The sequence below is a fragment of the Anabas testudineus genome, chromosome 11 (genome assembly GCF_900324465.2).
Source record: "Anabas testudineus chromosome 11, fAnaTes1.2, whole genome shotgun sequence".
Classification (NCBI taxonomy): domain Eukaryota; kingdom Metazoa; phylum Chordata; class Actinopteri; order Anabantiformes; family Anabantidae; genus Anabas; species Anabas testudineus.
In genome coordinates this window covers 15,886,917-15,909,547 of record NC_046620.1, presented here as the reverse complement: position 1 = coordinate 15,909,547, position 22,631 = coordinate 15,886,917, and the positions used below count along the sequence as shown (strand labels likewise).

At 43.0% G+C, this 22,631-nt stretch overlaps 3 protein-coding genes across 5 annotated transcripts in view; all 3 read left to right on the top strand.

Moving 5' to 3' along the window:
- fhod3a (formin homology 2 domain containing 3a) overlaps positions 1–13,077 on the top strand; it is a 38,513-nt gene extending 25,436 nt beyond the window's left edge. For 2 of the 3 annotated variants that reach the window (XM_026348564.1, XM_026348562.1), the window contains 17 exons: positions 601–660; positions 1,073–1,207; positions 1,510–1,560; positions 3,699–3,916; positions 5,229–5,549; positions 5,728–6,443; positions 6,620–6,760; positions 8,118–8,276; positions 8,364–8,546; positions 9,245–9,364; positions 9,703–9,864; positions 9,977–10,167; positions 10,282–10,486; positions 10,628–10,651; positions 10,876–11,083; positions 11,181–11,348; positions 11,635–13,077. In XM_026348564.1, the coding sequence (XP_026204349.1) occupies positions 601–660; positions 1,073–1,207; positions 1,510–1,560; positions 3,699–3,916; positions 5,229–5,549; positions 5,728–6,443; positions 6,620–6,760; positions 8,118–8,276; positions 8,364–8,546; positions 9,245–9,364; positions 9,703–9,864; positions 9,977–10,167; positions 10,282–10,486; positions 10,628–10,651; positions 10,876–11,083; positions 11,181–11,348; positions 11,635–11,717 (3,145 nt within the window). In that variant the 3' untranslated portion in view covers positions 11,718–13,077. The remainder of the gene's footprint in view (positions 1–600; positions 661–1,072; positions 1,208–1,509; positions 1,561–3,698; positions 3,917–5,228; positions 5,550–5,727; positions 6,444–6,619; positions 6,761–8,117; positions 8,277–8,363; positions 8,547–9,244; positions 9,365–9,702; positions 9,865–9,976; positions 10,168–10,281; positions 10,487–10,627; positions 10,652–10,875; positions 11,084–11,180; positions 11,349–11,634) is intronic. The other variant, XM_026348563.1, reaches the window with a different exon arrangement.
- Positions 13,078–13,296: 219 nt separating this feature from the next.
- On the top strand, positions 13,297–14,553 carry LOC113154388 (glutathione S-transferase A-like). The gene is made up of 6 exons (XM_026348566.1): positions 13,297–13,464; positions 13,650–13,715; positions 13,830–13,935; positions 14,019–14,137; positions 14,243–14,328; positions 14,421–14,553. Exons 1-6 carry the CDS (start codon positions 13,297–13,299, stop codon positions 14,551–14,553), a joined length of 678 nt encoding a protein of 225 aa, XP_026204351.1.
- A 152-nt stretch (positions 14,554–14,705) lies between these two features.
- LOC113154387 (glutathione S-transferase A-like) lies at positions 14,706–16,990 on the top strand. Its single transcript, XM_026348565.1, has 6 exons — positions 14,706–15,074; positions 15,667–15,732; positions 15,828–15,933; positions 16,175–16,293; positions 16,379–16,467; positions 16,553–16,990. The coding sequence occupies exons 1-6, from the start codon at positions 14,907–14,909 to the stop codon at positions 16,683–16,685; spliced, it is 681 nt and encodes a 226-aa protein (XP_026204350.1). The 5' UTR covers positions 14,706–14,906; the 3' UTR covers positions 16,686–16,990.
- Positions 16,991–22,631: the final 5,641 nt, after the last annotated feature.

The window sequence follows — 22,631 nt, the reverse complement described above, 5'->3', positions numbered from 1 at the left end:
CAACACAACTCAATCTCCTATGATCCCATAAGTTCGAGATGCACAGAAAGCGCTTTCCTCTTCTTTTCCGTTCCCTTTCCTTTCACTTTGACATTGCACTTATTTTTCACATTTTCCACATTTGTTTCTGTCTTTTATCCCGGCACCAGCTTGGATATCTCTGCCCTATTTTTGTTTTTCATCACCTCCCCATTTCCTGGAGTCCCTTTCACTTCTTTGACTGCACAGCTTCTCACCTCCAGCCTGTCAGTGCTCTTATTATCACCTATTGTTCCTTCACATCTTTTTTTCTCGGTTGTCTTGCCACCAATTATTAATCCTCTACAGTTATTTGCAATCCTCTCTTTGTTTTCCTTTTGACACTGAATATCTCTTCTTTTCAACAACTACACAAGTGCTGCTGTGTTGTGTAACAGTTTTTAATATCTGTATATCAGTATTTCCATGCATGTTATGACCATCCGATATTCAGATGCTGAGAATTACTGGAAATTATCTGGAAATAAGTCCCATTTCTTAAAAACCAGTAAGTCAGAATGGTGTTGGATTAAAAGACAACTCTCACTGTCACTCTCTCTTTCTTATAAATCTCCCATCCAGGAACGGCGGTCTTGTCTCCTATTCCTCACTCGGCAGTCAGAGTACACCCACCAGCCCCAGGTGAGAGGACTCACGTAAAACATGTGCATGAAAACATGCTTAAAACACACACCACACACACGCACGTGTAACAAATATTGTGGTGAAGACATAGTGAAGTCAATGTGATCTCAGCTTTCTGGTAGATCATAGTGTGTCACGTACATGCTTAAACCTACACGGAAGAAGCTCTGCACACACGTTGTTGAACATCGGTAAAGTAATGCATAAGAAATCTGTAGATAAACATTAATGTATTAAAATTTTATTTTAATGTCAAATACTAGAGAAGACAAATGGTTTGAAGGGCATTTTTATCATCACAGTGTGCTGAAATGCGGACACACTTCAGTGATGCTTGAGCAATACTAAATCACACTCACTGTGCAGTGGTCATGAAGCGTTTTATTTCTGCTCTTGCTCCATCCTTCAGGCCTGCTATTGGGGGTCTGCTTTCGTCTTCCTACCGGCAACACCAGGAATCTCTGGCGGCTGAGCGAGAGCGCCGCCGTGTGGAGAGAGAGGAGAGACTGCAGAGGATAGAACGAGAGGAGAGAAACAAGCACAGGTGAATTATGAAGAGTGGTATCAATCAATCAAGGCTTAATAAACTAATTAGTCTAATGGATTACTATAGAAGTATGATTATTAGGGAAAGTTTGGGATTAAAAAGGGCCGAACAACAATTAGTACTTGAAAAAGGATAAACTATCACGTGTAAGTGAATCTATAAGAAGCAGTTCCTGAGTACTGAGGGTTGCACCGGTACCTGTGGGTGTTCTGTTGATGCTGGTAGGACTACAGAAGACTGTACACGAATAGGGTTTGACTATTGTGTTTTAAAATGCTCTGTTTGTGTGTGTCTCGCAGCCGTGACTATGTGGATAAAATGGAAGAGGCCAGGCTTGCGCGGGAGGAGAGGTGAGTGTGTGCACTAAATCAAAACAACACACACTCGCAGAACAGCCGAACCCACGGGGAATAAGGCTGAGCCCCCGGTTTGAGAAGCTCAGTAATAGTGTAATTGTTTTCAGGTTAGAAAGGTGCCCTTTGCTGGCAGAGGGTGGGGTGGGAGGGGGGATACCAAGACAATTTTCTTTGCTGTATCTGTCTGTTTTCTCCTTTCTTAAGGAGCCTGTATTTTAACGGCTGCACTCTGCCAAGGGCCTGATTGTTTTGGCTGCATGCTGTGAGAAAATCTGATTCCGGGATTCGTCAAGCGCTTCATGCTGAATGCGCACACACACACACACACACACACACACACACACACACACACACACACACACACACACACACACACACATTTATTACTCGAGCACATGTAGCCTCACACACAGGAAGAATTTTCATGAGGCTAATAAATCTGTTTGTGTGCAGATGGGAATCACAGGAGGCAGGACATTTGTTCAAGAGGCTATGTGAGGTCACAATTAGATTTAGCGACTGCGTGTTCAGTGCAATCAAAACGCTACTGTAAAAAAATCCATGTCCAGTGCATTATTTCAAGTTATGGGGAGGTAAAGCGTCTTTATTTACTCCTTCCCCTTTCTCTTCTGTTGACTGTCCATGCACTGCGCTGTGCTGTCACTGTGACCTCTTTCACCCTCAATTTAGAGCACAATTGATACATTAATGCACAATGTCAGAGAGTCAGAGTGAAATAAAGCAGAGGGAGACAGACACATTAAGGGCAGCTGGATTCAACAGCAACAGATGGAGAAAACGAGCATGAGACAGAAAGAAAACCAGCGAGGGAGATGAGCTGCTGAGTGAGCATGTGGGAGACGTATTCACAGGATAATGTTGACATATTTATGGTGCATCTGGGCATCGCGGTTATCAGAAAAACATGAGTCTTTAGTCCAGGTCGCCTCCCGAAGGGGATGCACCCGACAAGATACAGCACAGTAACACCTGGACAGAAAGGCAGCGGATGAAATATGATGATTTTAATGACAGATAACACAAATGGATGTTGGTGGAGAGCACTAGGGCTGGACTGAAGCGTGGTTCTTGAAGCCCAGAAGACTTTTGGTTTGTTAAAGCCTCTGAAACAACGTATATGAAGAACACAATGAATTATTTCTTCTGGTTTAATATGAGATTTAAGCTATTATATATTTAGTTAAGTGGTACAGTCCATGATGCTAAGTATGTATACTGGTATGTTTGTGTGTATTTCAAATGGTCATTCAGCTTTTTTATTTCTGAGTTTGTATGTACGCAGCACATTGAAGGCTTTGGCCCAAGCTCAAGCACACAATACAGAGTTGGCTCCCTCACTCCATTTCACTCCTTAATCTAACATGCACACACACACACACACACACACAAACACACATATATTAGTATCCGGTTTCTTCAGCCCTCTGAATTGACCTGATGCTAATGAACTCTGAACAGGAGCTCCACACATTCATGGTACGGTGGGAAAGAGGAGGAGTTAGAGAAAGGGAGAGAGAGAGAGAGAGAGTTGAATCAGTTCCCTAAATCTGTTGAGAGTTGAGCAGGTTGAATGATAAAGTTTGGTGGTAGGGGGAGAAAAGGAGAAAGAGAGCAAAAGAGAGGAAGGAAAGGAAAAGGTCAAGGAGGAAGAACTGATCGAGGTACATCTTAAACAGGTTTGCTCTGTTTCACTTCTGATGCTTGCCTCTCCCCGTTTCTCCTGTCCTCCTCTCCCGCCATTCTGCTTTCCTCTCCATTCTCCTCTCTTAACACCGGCTCTTGTTCTCAAAAACTCCCAGTGGTTGCATATTTGGACTGGTAATAGCTGAATGTTTGGCTAGATAGGAAAGGAGCAGGATGGCGAGCCAGCTGACCAAATGGGTGATGAATGCAGTGGCATTTAGGATTAATGGGGTGAGGTAGAGGAGTGTGGTAGGTGAACATTTCGAAGATAAATGCTGTAGATTGGGAGTTTGTGGTGGGAACTGGTGGTTTAGTTTGGGGCAGTTTGGCAAAGACCAACACTGAGCACAGCACCAGACAGAAGGTGCTTTGTCTCGGAATCTGTTTTTACCTCCTTCCTCCACTGATTCTCCCTCTTTCCTTCCCAGGTATAAGAATGTGGAGCGTCTGGCTGCAGAGGAGTTTGAGAAGGACCGTGTCCGGGTCTCAAGGACTCGCCCTGACCTCAACCTGACCTTTGAACCCTCGGAGGCCTGGCCCTCATCATCGCGCAGCAGCACCCCGTCTTCCTTCGCCTCCCAGGAGGAAGCAGAGGCTGAGCTTGAAACCGAGACCCCCGCAATCCCCTATACACCCTCTGAGACTGGTAAGTCAAATGAGAAAATTGTTTGATGCAGGGATTCAGCATCTGTACCAGAGAAATAACAGTAACTGAATGTAAATAAAGTGCAGCCAAAGAAAATTTAATTTAGTTCCAGTCACTAATAAAGAATAGGAAATTGAAGTAGTGTACCTTGGTAAAGCATTTTAATTATGCAGCCTGCTTCCTGCAAGTCTTAATTTAATAGATAACCTTTAAAACTGATCTGCAGTCAAAATGCTTTGTTCTGTAGATGCATTTTTTGAGGAACGATTGCTGTCAACACTAATATACATCAGATAAAACTGCGATCAGTAATGCTGATAGATGTATATGCATAATTTCTATGTGAATTGAGTGTGTGAAGGCAATCCAGACATGGGATGGTAGAGTCTATATCGAAAGAGGTGATTACTGGATGTACATTTAATGACTACTGCTGAAAAGAATCAAAATAGTAACAGTAAAATGCATCAAAACAAGGTCTCCAAGGTGTATATATAACTTCAAGGTTTTATCTGCGTGTTGCACGTCTCTCGGTTAAGGGCACGGTGTGAGTTTGAATTCTGCTAGTTAATACTTTCGGGAATTCGAATTAAAACCAGAAGGTCGCCAGTTTAATTCCCACAAATGTGCCCCAAAGCAATCATTCTGAACCTTAACTAGCTTCAGTTTGCAGCTTTCCACTTGAATTAGTGTGCAGGCCTGAGCGAAGGAGGGAGAGGAGAAACAGATTATGGAAAAAACTGGATGAAAGGACACTATCAAAGGGGTAAAAAGAAAAAAAATCAGAGAGAGAGGGGAGATATGGGTGAAAAGGTCAAATGGGTTTTTGAAAGGGCTTTTTGATATTGTGAAAACACCTTGTGCAAGTCTTGTTTTGGAGTGCGTGTGCAGCCGTGAGCTGAGGCACTGTAGCTCAGACTGGCAAGTGTAAGAGGCCTCACTGTGGCGTGTTTTTCTAACCCCGCCTGCATCACTACACGGCCTGTGCGTGTGTATACCATTCACATGAGTGTGTTTTGATATAAACAGGAACTTAATGCTTCATTTCCTGTCCATATCCCGGGCCTCGCGACAGCCCGGCTTTATGTACCTGCCATATTGTTTATATTAATCTATGGGTGTGTGTGTGTTTTTGTTTTTCTTGTTAGTGTGTGTATGTGTGTTGACACAGGGGTGTTTTATATGCAGCCTAAAAAGAGGTGCCTTTAAAATCATGCTACATGTTTCAGACTGACAGGTGACACACTTTAAACCATACCTGCCTCTATGTCCCTATCCGTACCTCGAGATAAACACTGACTTTTGATGACAGGAGAGGCTGAGGATTCCAGTGCCAGCGTAGAAACAGAGGAAAAAGAGACCGAAGCGACAGCTGAAGAGGGAGAAGAACAGAAGGGGGAAGAGGAAGAGGAAGTGCGGGACGAGGCAACGGCAGGAAAGGAGGAGGAAGAAGCAGGAGCGCGCGAGCAGGAACCAGAGAAGGAGAGAGAGGACGCGGAGGAGGACAGCGGCATCCTGAGCGACAAGGAACGACAGAATGAGGACGTGAACGAGAAGGACAACTGCTCTGCCTCCAGCATCTCGTCTGCCAGCAGCACTCTGGAGAGGGAGGAGAGGGGGAGCACAGAGAACGGTGGGTAGCCTTAAGTAGGAAATTAGTTTACCTCATTGCGTGGAACTGATTACTATCATTTACTGTGTGTGGTAACGAAAAGGCAGATCAGCAGCCAGCCTTGACTGAATTAAATGAATTCATCATTGTTTGTGATGATATTATACAAAGAAATGATGTACACCACTGTCTTTTTCAGGACTAAAGGAGGCCGAGGTGAATGAGCCGTGCAGCAAACTTCTCAATAACAAACTCTTCATGCTGGACATGCTGTACTCCCAGAACAAGAAGCCCAGTGAAGAGGAGGAGGAGGAGGAGGAGGAGGAGGAGGAGGAAGATGGAGAGAAGGAGAAAGAAAAAGGAGAAGGGGAGGACAAAGAAGTCCAGGAGGATGCTGACCAGAAGCAGGGGAATGCCCAGGAGAGTGACACAGGTGCTGACAAATCAGAGCACAGAGGCAGCATCCGCCCTTTCGCCGAGCGATTTGGAGACTTGATTAAGGACCTCGGTCCCGCTCGCGCTCCGCTGGACAGTCCGGCCAGCGAGCCCCCTCCTCCACCGCCCAAAAAGGAATCAGACACGATCTGGGACCAGCTCCTAGCCAGCCCCCGGGAGCTGCGCATCGGGGACATCAACTTCACCGACCTGACGGAGGATGACGACAAGGACATTCTGGACGCTGTTATGATGGGAGGATGTGGCGACCTCCCGCCCCCGCCTCCCCCTCCGCCCTTCATCCCCCGCTTCCCTCCGCCCCCGCCGAAGCTAGGCATCTGCCCCCCACCTCCTCCCTTGATAGGGGTTATGAGGCCTCCCCCTCCTCCTTTCTTTAGCGCTCCAACTCCCGTGCCCCCTCCCCCGGAGCCGCCTTTATTCAACAAGAAGAAGAAGACAATCAGGCTCTTCTGGAGTGAGGTACTGTAAATGAAAGATTAAGGAGTCACCAGTAACAGTGACTCACTTGAAATGTTCTATCCCTGCAAATGTTTTGTGGTTGTTTGTCTCTCGTTTAGCTCTTTTGTGGTAGGAAATGGGAGCTTTCACACATGTTTCCACTTAACACAGCTCCTTTTTGTTGTGTTTGTGATCAGGTGCATCCGACAGACTCTCAGTACAGAGACTACAAGCGGAGTGGGGACTCGTTCTGGTCCAAACTGGAGTCAGTAAAGTTGGACACAGCCAAACTGGAACACCTTTTTGAGTCGAAGTCGAAAGAAATACCAGTTACAAAGGTAATAAATCAGTGGCTGGTTAGGGCACACAGGCTATCAGCCAACTCATTGATGCTTTTTGAATCTTACATGCATGTTTAACAAAAGAACGACACATCCGTCTACTGTGGTGCAGCAGTTTGACAGTGAAACCTCTTTCCTACTTTGGTAAGTGAGGGAAGCCCAATGGTGATGTTGTCATATCAGATCAGAAACGTGTAGGGGAACTTAACTTACATTGCAAGTCAGTTTTAAAGGGGTTAACCGAGGTCATGTGTGTTCTGATCGGGATCAAAGGAGACAGCGTTCAGTCCTTCATAATTCTCACAAAGCCTCTAAATAAGAAAAGCACGGTCCACTAAGATGTGGCGCTTCAGTCGGGCTTCTCATACTTTGAACTTTTCGAAGCCACTGCTTCAGAAACATCTGCTAAAGCCGAGTTAGTAACTCACCTCGACTCAGCTTCTGGTCCACGCACATGATGTGACACGACGGCGGCGGCAACATCAAGGTTGAAACGGCTCGAGCTAAAGGTGTCAGTTAATGAGAGAAGCTACGTTTTAAGAGGATGCTCAACACGCTAAAGCCCTCAGAGGTCAGAGGTTGCTTTACTGATACTCCCTTTTTGTTGCCTTTTAATTCTAAGGTCTTCTTACCATATCCAACAGAATATTTTGGATGTTAAAGACTAGAGATTGCAAGGTTTAGACCAATTTGTGCTTGAAACATTCAGTACATAGTTTTCTTTGTTTGTACTAGGTATCCCATACACATGCAACCTCTTTGCACCTCTTTTTACCCCCTTTTATGCCAGTCTTTTAATATTTTACATAAGAAGAATGATCATTGGTTTATTATTATATTATTATGACATAAATATTTTTGGAAATGTATAAACCATTTGTTAAAAGTTGTGTTTGACCTGCATGTCATAATAGCGTTAACTAACTGGAACAGCTCAGTAGTAGTAGGGTTGTACTGTAATGGACTGTAAGTCTCCATATGGTGATTATATAATTTCCTAGCTGCATTGACCAGGACTTAGAACCTACTCTGCTACACTTTGATGTGGTATCACTTAACAGTGTTCTTGCTTTAGTAGCTTATAATAGTCTCAGGTGCTGGTGAGCTCATCTCACATACAGTGACATTATGTAAACAGCCACATAAACACGCATACAGCACAGACCTAACCTGTGGCTGGTATTTCCTTCTCTTGCTAACCATATAGTTACCACAGCTGCAGTCGATGTAACCCGAGCGATGGTCCCTTTAATCATTACAAGCTCATGAATCAGACCACACACTGAGAACTGAGATGGGGGCAGGAGCCAACGGGAGATCCATCAATCACCCTCCCTGTATGTTTGTGTCCTAGAAAACAGCAGCAGACGGCAAGCGGCAGGAGATCATCGTTTTGGATTCCAAGAGGAGTAACGCCATCAACATTGGCCTGACCGTGCTGCCTCCTCCTCGCACTATCAAGACGGCCATCCTTAATTTTGATGAGTACGCGCTCAACAAGGAAGGCATAGAGGTGAGATACGGTTAATATCCCTCCTATTGTACAGAACACATATCAACCTGTTGTTCACCTTCATCCCACTCTGTCCTTCTCCCTCAGAAAATCCTGACAATGATCCCCACTGAGGAGGAGAAGCAGAAGATTCAGGAGGCTCAGCTGGCTAACCCTGATGTCCCATTGGGCTCAGCAGAGCAGTTCCTTCTCACTCTGTCCTCCATCAGCGAGCTCTCTGCCAGACTTCAGCTCTGGGCCTTCAAGATGGACTATGAGGCAACAGAGAAAGTCAGTTTAAACATGGGACATCACATCTAATGATCAAAAACATGTTAGATAGAGGTAGAAGAGGGGCGGGTGGGGGTTTTATTAAGGTAGATAAATCAGCTCTGTGCCACAAAGGGGTTGAACAAATGTGCACTGCACGTGTGCATTTGTGTGTCATCCCTTTAGTACAAACAACATCCGCAAAACATCAGCATAGCTGCATCATAGCATCATGACAAAATATGCAAGCCCATTAGCAACACTGTGTCGTCTCACACCAGCACGCCGTGTTTCACTGGAGCGAAGAATGCGTCCGGGAGAGGAAGTTCAAAGTCAAAACTCAAGCCCTGTTGCAGTCCAATTTTACGACTTTCTCCAGGATGCGTTCGTCTTTAATCTTTTCCAATGAAAGGCTCGATTCCCGACCGCGCATTCGTCAGATCGGTGATCCCGACTCTGTGGGACGTTTGGGTAGCAGGAGGCTCGACATATCAGGCACACAAAAACCCAGACACTTAAGAGTTCATGTAATCACAAGCACATTGGATAGCAACCTTTAAACAACTTCTCATGACCTCAAACCGAGAGCAGATGATTTTTGGTGGGAAACACCTGTTCACCCCTTATATAACTGTAGTCTAATGAAGACACATGTTTTGATTGACCCAACCAACGATGTGTGTGTGTGTGTGTGTCTGTGTGTGTCTTCCTTATTCCAGGAAGTAGCAGAGCCGCTGCAGGATCTGAAAGAGGGTATGGAGCAGCTGGAGAAGAACAAAACTCTGCGCTACATCCTCTCCACGTTGCTGTCATTCGGAAACTTCCTCAATAACACCAGCGTTAGTCATGATCGTTACATGTTCATCCTAGTGGCCAATAAGGATAGGTTTCCTTTGTCTCCTTTCTCTGCTGCAGTGATTGCTAGTGATTATAGAGGGCCTCTGTGATTTTAATGGAGCGTGAATCAGCCAAAGCTATAATTTGTGGATTAAAAAATTACATCACATCTTAGCAACTATAATTTGGTGAGGCTAGACGTACCTATAATACGGCGTTTATCTGCTATGTGACATTTATGTTTGTTTCATTTCACTTGTTTGAGTTTCTCAGGCTTCTCACAGGGATATAAGGATGATTTTTTACTTTACTAAATTATTCCGTATGTTCACGTGTCCAGGCTAAAGGCTTCGAGCTGACATACTTGGAGAAGGTTCCAGAGGTGAAGGACACGGTGCATAAGCAGTCCCTGCTGCATCACGTATGCTCTGTGGTGGTGGAGAACTTCCCTCAGAGCACCGACCTCTACTCCGAGATCGGAGCCATCACGCGTTCTGCTAAAGTAAGAATCACTATACTATACTATATTATAGCATTTAAAACATTTTAAGTTCTGCTGTGGGCTACAGTAGCAGCACTCACACACACATCCATTCCACATCTCTACCCAATAGGTGGATTTCGACCAGCTGCAGGAGAACCTGTGCCAGATGGAGCGCCGCTGCAAAGCTTCGTGGGACCATCTGAAGGTGATCGCCAAGCACGAGATGAAGCCGCAGCTGAAGCAGAAGATGTCTGACTTCCTTAAAGACTGCGCCGAGAGGATTATCATCCTGAAAATCGTTCACCGCAGGATCATTAACAGGTGGTTCCTCTCAAAAATGAAATAGACAACTGATTGTTGAGTACAGGGAAACACTACTACACCACAAAGTTTGAGGAAAGAAACATGTTAAGAAGTCTTCCTCTCCTCTCCCAGGTTCCATTCGTTCCTTCTGTACCTCGGTCACCCGGCATACAGTGTGAGGGAGATCAGTGTCCACAGGTTCAGTAAAATCCTCAGCGAGTTTGCCCTGGAGTACCGAACCACCAGGGACCGCGTGCTGCAGCAGAAACAGAAGCGGGCCGACCACCGCGAACGCAACAAGACGCGAGGGAAGATGATAGTGGAGGTCAACGCTCCTGTGAGTGCCACACGGACCGAACTCCTTGAACAAAGACACATGCAGATCTTCACATTTCTTCTCTAAGCTCTTCCTTTTTCAAATCTGCTGCTGCTTTTCACTTTTCACTAATCTTTGACTTTTACTTTCCTTCTCCTGTAGTCTGATGATGAAGACGAGAGTGAGGTATCAATGTGTGTTGCCTGTCTACATGTCTGTGTGTGTGTGTGTGTGTGTGTGTGTGCATGAAACCACTAACTGCTTTACCTCTAAGTGCCCCTCTCACTTACCCTCTTTACGGCTTCCATGTTTTCTTTATTCAGGTTTGGCATGTTTGACTCATGGGCCGAAATATTTCAGTTCCAAGACGCAGAATCCTGATCCTCTTCCATTTGGTTTTACCCTTTCAGAGTGGTCGCTACGGCTCCAGTGGCAGCAACAGCGCTCCTAGTGGCAGCCAGGAGAGTGAGCAGCCTCAGGGCTTGGGCCACGCAGAGGACGCTGCAGAGCACGAACACATGAAGGCAGTGCTGAGGACAAGCCTCGGCGGCGGTGACAAGGAAGGCAGCGGCGTTCCAGGCCTTCGGACACGGACAAGATCCCGGCCAGGACGGGGAGGTGAGGGTGACTAGAAGTTCCTCACAGGGTCACTTTAAGAAGTTAACTAATGAAACAATAGCTCACAGCTCTTTCTCCCCCTGCTCGACGTGATCAGGTCGCAGCAGTGTGCAGGCGAGGACCCCAGCTGTGGAGGACACTCCGATCTGTGGAGACGACGCAGCGGACGAGATCATGGAGCGCATCGTGAGGTCGGCCACTCAGGGTCCAGGAAGCAGAACCCAGCCTCGAGAGAGGAGGAGGTCCAGGGCCAACCGCAAGTCATGTACGACCATGAGTGCTGAACCTCCAGCCAAACTAAAACACAATACATGAAGATGAGAGAATCAGACAGTACAATCTGGTTTATAGTATAATAGTAAGATTAGAGCAGTCATGAATGTGCCGTTGAAGCCACAGTTCAACACTGATTGTACAGCTATTGCACAATGTGATTTCTTCTTCACTACTCTACCTGCCAGTCAGTATCCTATAATACAAAACACTTAACAAGAGCACTTGATCATGTGATAATTAATCTTCTAAGCTGTGGTATTTTTCTCTTCCTGCAGTGAGGAGAACTCTGAAAAATGGTCTGACCCCAGAAGAAGCTCTTGCTTTAGGACTAAGCGATGCCCCAGATACAGAAATGTGATAATCCAAGGCCCCTCTCTCTCTCTCTCTTTCTCTCCTGACCTTCCTGCAGCCTCACATCTCTTCCGGCTGCCTGCCTTTCGCCGCATACGTAGTTGTATGCCCCTGCCCCCCTCGCATGCTCCTTCATGTTTCTGCCAGCTGCTAATTTTTGCCTGACGTGTCTCCGTGACGAAGACGCGGCCGTGTTTTTTGTTTGTAATGCACCCTAAAGAAAACGTCTTCCAGAACAGCTTGGAGGCGAAGAAAGAGAATGAGTGAGGACTGATTTCCTCAACTGGAGCAAGAAGGAAAATAAAGAAGGAATTCAGTGATGCTGCCGCTACACTGAATTAAAACCGATTTTATTTATACAAACTTATTTTAATTGTAGAGTTAGTCCAAAGGGATATTTTCTTTTTCCTGCAGTGACGTCACCATGTTTTTGTTCACTTTTTTTTTTTAAGCTGTGAATTTTGGTTGTAAAGACTGTAAAGTGGCCGGAGAAGAAGCTTTTTCATAGCTTTTTATAAATAGATTTTTTTCTTTGCAGTTGGAAAGAATCCCAGGATATCACCACAAACAAAGAAGCTTACTATGAATTATCCTTCGAGAAAATGCAAATGTTTGCTTCCGCAAGTGACGAGTGTGTTTGTGTTTAGTGGGGACGCGAAAGGCTTCCAATCGGACGCGTGCCTTTCATTTCAAAAGGGACATCGCTGTACCTTTATGCCATGTTTTGCAATTGTACTACTCATTATATAGATGAGTGTTAACTTCAACTCTTTTTTTTTTTGTTGTTCTGACAAAATTGTTCTCAGTATTTATTTACAAGCGTTTGACATCTTGCACCTTACTCAGCATTAATAGTCTGTCACGCTGAAATGAATGACTGACTCAAAACACAGAGTAGAGAATTTTTTTTTTTTTTTTATCTCAGAGGAACTGTTTGTAAATTGTAAAAAGAAAAAAAGATAAAGACTTTTTTCAAATTTTAATAACCTATTTTGAAAGACTTGTGGAGAATTCTGCGTAAAATATGTAAAAGCCCTTGTCTGCTGCCAGGTACTACCTACAGTAGTACTAAAGTGTGCATGTCTAGTGTGGTTCATAGTATGTGTTATTTTTGTAATTTTCTGTAGAAATTTGTATAATATTATGAAAGAAAAAGGAGAAAGAGGCTGTTTGGACATTTGCTTCGAGCTCTGTGGTCATGTTGTATTTTACACATGACACCTTTGTATACGTCTGAACTTGAACAGGTTGTGGAACAGTCTGCATAATTTAACGAAGCAATAAGTGGGAAGAGCATCAAAAAACATAAAAACTCTGGTTCCGTACACGTTCACTTGAAATGCTGTGTATACACGTTCTGCAATAAAAAAAAAAACAAAACCCACTGAGTGAAATGTGGATGTTAATGTCTTCACTTCTTTCACTTCTGAGCCCTTGAATACGCAGTCGAACAAGGCGGGTGAGCAATTACTGACCGACCTTTGGATTATTGAGGTGCCATAAATCTCACAACTGCTGCACACGCTTCACCGTTTGGTCATTTCATTTTGGGTTATTGGCTTTTCTTTTCTGTTGTGTCTGTACCCATGGCCAAGTCGATCAGTCTGCTGTGGGGCGCTGGATCCCCTCCCTGTTGGCGTGTTATGATCGCTCTGGAGGAGAAGAAGCTGCAAGGATACAAACACAAGCTGCTCTCCTTTGAGAGAAGCGAGCACAAATCTCAGGAAGTGTTGGAAATCAACCCGAGAGGACAGGTAGGGGTGCTGAAGCTCATGCAGAACGGTCACAGAGTGAAAGCAGTGAAACAGCATCAGCCTCTGATGTGGCCTCTGTCTGGATAGAGATGCCTTTTCTAACACATTTCCATTTAATAACTGTATGATGACGTAGTTAAATCAACCAGTCTTCTCATGCTGCTATCATTTGACATTTGTGTCAGCTCCCAGCCTTAAAACATGGAGACAACATTGTGAATGAGTCTTGTGCGGCATGTTTATACCTGGAGGTAAATAACAAAATCTTACCAGGAGATAAAAAATACAGTATGTGGAAATATACTGTGTATTGATTTGTGTTTTTTTTTTTTTTTTAATGTTTTCCACCTGTTTGCTTGTAATAGAATCAGTTCAAGCCGCAGGGCACCAAGCTGATCCCTGACACTGCAGCAGAGCAAGCACTGATGTACCAACGCATAGAAGAGGGGCTCATCCTCACCGAGAAACTGAGTAAGAAACACACACACACACACACACACACACACACACAAGATGATAAAGCACTGAACGCCCTCACGTGGATGCTGTGTTAGATTCGGTCATCTACTATGAATGGTTTGTTCCTGAAGAAGAGCGACACGACTCTGCTGTGAAGAGAAACAGGGAGGCTCTGGCAACTGAACTCAAACTCTGGGAGGGTTACCTGCAGAAGGTAGTGTATTTCACACACAGACACACACACAAACACACACACACACACACACACACACACACACACACACACATCACCATTTCTTCTACTTGCTGTCCCATCAAGGTGGCTGCAGGCTCTTACCTGGCAGGGGGCTTCACGCTGGCCGACGTGATCGTCTTTCCAAACGTTGCTTATGCTTTCCGTTTCGGGTGGGTGACTAGGTTTGGTACTTATTGAAAAACCAGAGTCCAGCATGCTTTGTTTTGCAGTGACATGATCAAACTTGTGTCTTTGTCGTTAGGCTGTCTGTTGAACATTACCCCAAACTTGCAAAGTATTACAGCTTGTTGAAGGACAGACCCAGCATTAAAACCAGCTGGCCCCCACACTGGCTGCCCAGCTCACAGGGTTATGACATCCTGAGGGACCTCTGAAGTACAACAACAAGGTTTTCATTGTCTTCTTATGTGCTTGTGAATTTGTTTAATGATAACATTAATAAAAGATTATTTTGAAACAAGTCGTGTCTTAAAATATTGCATTTCCACTGAGGAAGTTGGTTCAGTATGACTAAAAGAGCAACACATTTATTTTGGTAAAGCGCACAAGTTGTAGTTCCGTATCCAAGCCGGTAGGTGGAATCATACACTTTTGTTACAGCTTGAGAAGCACTTGGGCAGCGGATAGAGAAGCAGCAAATGTCAACTGAGTTCGCAGTTAGTTTCTGTTCAGCTGCAGACACCGTTAAGAGGCCTCAGCCAGGTTACAGGTTGTTAGATCCAGCACCATGACCCAGGACATGACTCTGTTGTGGGGCTCCGGCTCTCCTCCCTGCTGGAGGGTGATGATCGCCCTGGAGGAGAAGGACCTGCAGGGCTGCAATCAAAAACTGCTCTCCTTCGAGAAATACGAGCACAAGTCACAGGAAGTGTTGGATATAAATCCCAGGGGACAGGTAGGCGTGGCCTGCAAAGCAACAGCTGCTAAGAAAAAAACAGATGAATTAAAATAAGAAATATTTTATTTTTTCTATCCTGATATAATAATAAAAGAAAAATAAAAGTCATCTGAAATGGTCTAATGTGTGGAATTGCACAGAATGTTTGCAATATATCACCCATGTCATTCATATATGTTGCAAAACATGTTTTGAAAGGCATTGCAATGTTGTAAATATCAAAAGTAAATACAAATAAAAACATTAGTGCAGGAAAAGTACTTCAGTTTTGGCATGATCATAGTATCCATCACCCCAAACAAGACTGCATTGAGAATATCAAGAATTATCCAGACTTTTAATGTGGATTTACATTAAGTCATGCTGATAAAAGCTGATGCTTTTATCCAAAGTGACTTACAAAGTGAATGTGAGTGAGTCTGCAGTGACAGCAGAACTAAACAAATGCATTAGAAAACACAACCCACACTTGCGAAAGACTACTTTGCAGCGAGACAGCTTATTTTAATAAGGTCCCAGTAGCATTAAGCACATGATGCATGACAACAATAGCAGTTAGCTCACAATATGATGTGTTTCATTTTCCAAGGTTCCCGCTTTCAAGCACGGGGACGTCATCGTGAATGAATCCTACGCAGCCTGTTTTTACCTGGAGGTGAGCGAGCCAAGCCATCAAATAAAAGACACGCACCGTAACTCTAAAATCAACTGAATGTATGTGTGTGTATGTCTTTTCTCTCACAATGGCAGAGTCAGTTTAAGTCCCAGGGGAACCAACTGATCCCAGACGGCCCAGCCGAACAAGCCCACGTGTACCAACGCATGTTTGAGGGACTCACCTTCTTCGAAAAACTCGGTGAGACACAAGTGGCCAGGTCACCTCCTCACAAACGACACTAACCAAATACTTCTGCTATTGTCAACAAATTCTATCCCGAGACTGAAATCAACAGTGAATGACCACTTTCTTTTGTGCTGTGCATAATTGTCCTTGTTAAAACAGAACTATGTCACAGTTATCTGCTCATTATGATGGATATGGACAGTAAGACAGGTAGAAAAGTGCAATAACAGAAGCTATCGCTGATCTTTTGAAGTTGCTGTTGTCTACTATGAGTGGTATATCCCTGAAGGAGAGAGGCACGACTCAGCTCTGAAGAGGAAGAGGGAGGCTCTGGCTACTGAACTCAAACTCTGGGAGGGCTACCTGCAGAAGGTAGTGTATGAACTGCGTCCACACACAAACTCAGCATGGAGTAACACATTTAAACCTGTTGTGCTTTTCACCTCTTTCTTTCAAGCTGGGTCAGGGCACCTTCCTGGCAGGGCCGTCCTTCTCGCTGGCAGATGTGACTGTTTTTCCGACTGTTGCCACTGCCTTCAGATTTGGGTAAGTGGGAAAGGCCTGATTGTCTTCACATCTCTCTGGCTAGTAGATGCATGACTAGACATTGCAGTACATTTCCGTTCTCCAGGCTTCCTGGGGAGCGTTACCCTCACCTGGCAGAGTATTACGCTCGGCTGAAGGAGCGGCCCAGCATCAAAGCCAGCTGGCCTCCTCATTGGCTGGAGAACCCTAAGGGACAAGACACGCTCAAAGACATCTGACACACGCATTATAAAATCTGCCAATTAGGTTTGGATTTGGTTTCCCCTCCAAGTGATTTTGCTTTTGTTTTATATAATTTTGAATATTAGATAACTCCTCATTTTTTTCTGATACTGAAAAAGTGTTGAGTCATTTACTCTATTAACATTAATCTCACTTGGGTTTTTGACAGTTGTGTTAAACTGCACAGCATTCATTGTTTGCAGAGTAACGGCCACATTTAACACTGTCAAAATGTTGTCATAGCAGCTTTGTTGCCCAGACTAATAGCATATATACTTAAAATAAATTAAGTATAAATTAAGTAGTATATGCTTGATGAGTCTTTTTGCACATTACATTTTGTTTGATTAACACCTCTCTCCAGTAACAAATGCAATTCTGTGTGTATTTGTTCTGCTGGATTTACCTGGACCCGTTCATAATTGGTGCATGTTGTTGTGCAAACATTTTTTGTAATTGTGAGTACCTCCTCTTTTGACCTCCCTGTTACAGTAGCCACAACACACAACTCCAGCGCCCTGTGGAGCAGCTCACACACATCTCGCTAAGGTAAACAATCCTCTACCAGTAACAGTAAAATCAGAGAGAGACAGAGACAGAGACGGTGCATCTCTGAACTGACCTTACTGAAGTTAGGCCTACAGTACTTAGAATGATCAACTCTGTATTACATACAATGTCTCACTGTCTACATACATCATACTGAGCAGAAATTGCCACATAGTCATGTGTTTTTTAACAAATCCAGCTCAGCAGTGTTTTTCCTGAGGGCTAAATGGATAAAATCATCTACCAAATGACTAAATGTAAATTTACAGGAGTAGGTTAATACACGATTGGGGGCCCAACAGTGGGGAAGAGGTGACCCGGCTACTTTAGGGATTTAGTTCATCTATGTATTCATAAAGTGTTTTCTAAGTGTTAAGTGCTGTTATCATTTGTGTGTTAGTTAAATCACGTCTTAATGCTACTGGGAGCTCATTAAAATACGTTGCTGTGCTGAAGACTCACACAGGGACAAAACTGCCTCACTACAAAGCACTTTAACTAAGTGTGTGCTTTGTTTTCTAATTTCTAATGTCTGCTCTCACCTATCAGACTCATGAGCCAAACAACCTTCAAAATCTAGGCAATTAAATTAGACATTAAAAAACAATAATTAAAACTTGCTTGTGATAATATGATAACTTCAACATGCTGACTGTACATCTACTGTAAAATCAATGTAGAAACCTTTATCTTTACTTGCATTGGTTTTTACTGCCCACTGAGGGTAACAAAATATATGCAGAAATGTATTTTCCTGGAAAAGGAGCTGCTTGACAAAGTGAATATAAGCCAAACATCAGGTTTAGGTCCTTGGCCATGGCTTCAGAGGGAGCAGCTACACGAAGCAGCAGTTTGAATGAATGTAAATAGAGTGAGACCCGTAGAGCGACGTTGGAGTGTGACAGATATCTTGTTTTAGTAGCTGTAATTAAGTCCCATCCCATTTTTTGTGACTTGAGACTATCAAGAGAGCTCACACTCTCTCAAAGTATATTAAAATGTCATCTTCTCTTAGGTCAACATGACGATGTCATATCTAAAGTCTACATGCAAAGGTACATAACATTTTTTTCCATCTATGAATTATTTTGTGGACTGTAGATCTGGTCACTTGTAGCTCCAGGTATTAGCAAAGTCAAATATTAGGAGGAGTGCCTGCTCTTGCTTTGTGTCAGTACTCTTTGATCACAGATATGTAGCCTATAAAGTATGTGGAAAAGACAAACATGAATCAAACACGGGACATGGGACAAACACTTAAATAATTCAAAGCTGATCATCATCAAGAACATAATAATAACATGCACATGTCAACTGTAAATGTTATTCTACCAGTTCACTTAAGTTTGACTTGTACATTTTAATGCAGTTTTATGTTGAAATAAATATGATAAACACAAAAATAAGACAATTCGCCCACCACACAAGTTAAAAGTTGAGAAGTCATACGGTTTATTGGGATCATGTAATTCTTGTAGTTATTCAATACGTGCCCCGCTGTTACTGCTGGATTCCCACATTTCAGGTTACTTCCTAGTTATTTATATAGTGCCAAATCACAACAGAGTCATCTTAAGACCTAACTGAGATGTGTAAAGAGAAACCCAACAATCCCCTCTTTGAGCAAGCACTGGATGACAGCGGACCACAAATGACGAGGACCCGGAAAAGGGATAGAACGCATGAGAGAGGGAGAGACACACACACAGCCTCTGATCATGTGCATGGGAAAAAGCAGAAGCTGCGTATCCTTCGTATAACAAGGAAAACGAATACCATGACTGTGTGTAATATTGTGTGTAATTTTTCTCTCTGATGTGTAGGGTAGTGATGATTTCCTTAAAGTCAATATTATAATTAAAATTAGATCACAGAAAGTAAACAGATCTAAGATAAGGGCCGGGTGGCTAGCCAATGATCTGGCTTGTCCCCTGTGGGTTGATTTCAGGTCGCCACCATAAGATACATGCATGACAACAGATACATTCTGTTGTGAAGCATGATTTGAATTAAATTTACCGTACCCCTGATGCCATCGGTCTGGTTAATTAAAATCTAAACTATTGATCGTGTGGAGATTTACTTGCTGTCTGATGTTATTTATAACTGCTGGGGAAAACACACTTGGGGATAATCAAGTTGCCTCGAGCTTTGAACCTCTAATCACCTGGTACCTGCCAAGTATCAAAAGCCTAATGTCAAAACTAACATGATCATCTATCTATTTTCCTCTTTTTGTGGTGTTTTGCACCTGCCTCATGTGTGCTTCATCCTGAGTTTTGACTCTTGAAAACTCACAGTGACTCAGTGCTTTTCGCTCACCGCCTGCACAGCCTGCGAAACCGGTTTATTCAAATTCTGTCATTCAAATCAAATAATTAAATCACAATTAAATGTGACAGGGCTGTGTGACACCACACGTCTAATGTATCTTTGCATTTCAGATGTACAGTTCAGAATTTGCACTTTTCTTCTTTGCTTCATTCTCCGAATTTATGACATTGACCTGTAGATAGACTTGAGTAGTTGCCAGGTTTGTCACTAGACCAGTTAAACGAACACAACAAACCAACATTATGTCATATATCTAATACGGTTTGCAACAACTATTTTATCTTTAATTTGCAGTAGCTTCTGAACAGTAATGTTATCATGGTAATGTATTGTACTCCCTTACAGTATAAGTTTATGAAGGCTATATTACTTGAAGAGAACCCATTTTCATGTTATAGATCACATAGTTCAAATCATACAGTGTTTTTTTTTTTTTTTGATGAAAGCCCTGTTTCCCGTAGCGTAATAAGATTTCCCACATATAGTACACATAAAAGTGCATTCACTTGTGCAGAAGTGTTTTCAACAAAAGGGGTAGCAGTCGAAAAACATTCTGCTATTCCTGTTACTCTACTCACTCTATTGTTCCCTTGTTTAGCTGAAAGGCGACGTTGCATAGCCAGGTTCAGGTTCCCTGATGCAGGTGGCGACCGTCTGGCGTTGAGGCATGTTCCTCCGTGGAGCTGTCACTCCCAGCAAGGAGATAAACAAGAATGCCACACTTCAAATCACTAGACATTTTATTATCTTACTAAAAAGATATAGTTTCCAGCTTCTTCTGACCTTTTCACTAAAATTGGGGTACAGTTCAATATTTTTTTTAACAGAACCTTTAAATGAAAGTTGTTGGTCTACAACCATAGGACATCTTGGATGTGTCATTTCAAATACATTATGTTGGTTACTGTCCAGATAACTAGCTTATGTATCTGTTTGGTTTATGTGAATCTTGAATTAGCACAGCTCTGTGTCTCTCCCTGCTGTGTTAATCCCCGTGTGGCGTCATTGTCTTCAAAGCACTAGATTTCCGTACCCACATGAACTCATCACTGAACGGGCACCGCTGTTCATGGAGAAAACAAACAGAGTTTTTGTTCAGTATTTCAGGACTGTTTGTGGACAGTGAGAAATTATGAGACACAGACAGCTGTTTCTGCTGTGGAACAAAACACATCTCCCTAACATTTATACTGTACATCAAATAAATTGGGCACATTAGATCTCAATAGGAAAATGCAGGCGGTGTCCTATTATTGTGTGATTGACACGACTATTAAGCCTTTCAAACAATGACCTGTGGCCTACATCATGACTTTGCATATAGTCAAAGAGACACTTTCATATCATGTGCATGATTTTGCATTTTAGCTTCTGTGAGACATTCACTTGTGCTCTACTGTCCTGTCTTATATACAGTCTTCTTACATGACCAGTGAATTGTATGCTTCTCAGTGGAGGTTCACACTAAATTATAAATATTAACCAACCACCTTTCAGAATCAGTTTATGGGAATCAAATGGTTCAATGACAGCAGTTTACTGTGCTTTGCATGCATGCTGTGAGCCCATGCAAAACACAATTTGAATTATTGTGAGATTTCATCGGAAAATAAAAACAATGCAAATGCAAAAACCTCAGACCCCAGTGGTGATGAATAAATATGGCATCAACCCAACAAATGTTGGCTAATCACCAACATGACACCATAGCCTTGTTTGACCTGCTCAACTGTACATGCTTTGTCAACAGAAAGTGCATGTCATGCTAGTCCAGCAAAACCTCTCACAGGAAATATAAAAAGAACTGTGCAGAAAGGTCTGAATAGAGATGAAGACAGATAAAGATTATGGAATGTTGTTGGTGCACGCACATAGAAACACTAAATGCTGGGTGTGTCCATGAATTTCGGAAGAAATGATCATGAATATTTTTGTCAAACTTCTTAGAAACATAAAATAATTCTGCTCTGCAGTCGAGTGCATTGCTGGAGGACACTGTGCTCAGAAAACCCACATGAAACCCATGTGATTTGTTCAGCTCTCTAAGATTTAGCAAGTTGTCTTGTAGAAACTAGTGCAGATTAAAAGTGAAATGGTCGTTGCGAAAAGTGGTAAATGTATGACATAATGCTGGTTTGTTTCATCACCGTTCATTCCTCAGTGGCAACTACTCAAGTCTGTGTGCAGGTCAATGTCATGAATTCAGAGAAGCTCAAAGTGCAACTGGTTTGTGAACAGTGAGCGCTCAGTGTTTCTATGCCGACATCTGAAATGCAAAGATACATAAGACAGGTGGTGTCATATACATATAGTTGTGACAAAATTGTTTAATTTGAATGACAGAATTTGAATAAACTGGTTTTGCAGGTTGTGCAGGCAATGAATGAAAAGTGCTGAGTCACTGTGAGTTTTCAAGAGTCAAAATTCAGGATGAAGCATACATGCAACAGGAAAACTACAAATCACTGCAAAAATAAAGAAGAAGAACATCAAAGAGCCAAAATAATAATATAGATTTTCATGCTAGAACACAACTTTTAACTGAGGTGTGATTGTTTATGTTTGTGTTTATCATGTTTCTTTCACCATGAAACTACTTTTAAATGCCCAGCTTTAACTTAAGTAAACTAGTAAAATAACACTTACAGTTGACATGTGCATGTATTAATATTATTAGTGATGCTCAGCTTTGAGTTATTTTAGTGCTGGATTCGTGTTTGTCTTTTTCTCATACTTCATGCGCTACATATCTGAGATCAAAGAGTATCAACACAAAGCAAGAGCAGTCACCCCTCCTCATATTTGACTTTGCTAATACTTGTGGATACAAGAGAGCAGATCCATAGTCCACTTTAAAATGATTAATGCATGAAAACAGAAGTTCTGTGCATTTACATAAATATGCAGCCTTAGATCTTGACCTGATAAAAAAAGGCATTTTAAGCTGGCTTGGGGAGGGGGTGAACTGTTTTGATTGTGTCAAGAGCCACATGTCTTGGCTGTAGACACAAGAAATAGGATGGGACTTAATCACACCAATCCGGGAAAGTGGGAGGGGT

Excerpts from the sequence above, each read along its gene's own strand:
- LOC113154388 (XM_026348566.1), top strand. The coding sequence starts at position 13,297 with ATGGCCAAGTCGATCAGTCTGCTGTGGGGCGCTGGATCCCCTCCCTGT. Across the intron at positions 13,936-14,018 it reads CATCCTCACCGAGAAACTGA|ATTCGGTCATCTACTATGAA; the intron begins GTAAGAAACACA and ends ATGCTGTGTTAG. Across the intron at positions 14,329-14,420 it reads GCTTATGCTTTCCGTTTCGG|GCTGTCTGTTGAACATTACC; the intron begins GTGGGTGACTAG and ends CTTTGTCGTTAG.
- LOC113154387 (XM_026348565.1), top strand. The coding sequence starts at position 14,907 with ATGACCCAGGACATGACTCTGTTGTGGGGCTCCGGCTCTCCTCCCTGC. Across the intron at positions 15,934-16,174 it reads CACCTTCTTCGAAAAACTCG|TTGCTGTTGTCTACTATGAG; the intron begins GTGAGACACAAG and ends GATCTTTTGAAG. Across the intron at positions 16,294-16,378 it reads GGGAGGGCTACCTGCAGAAG|CTGGGTCAGGGCACCTTCCT; the intron begins GTAGTGTATGAA and ends CTTTCTTTCAAG.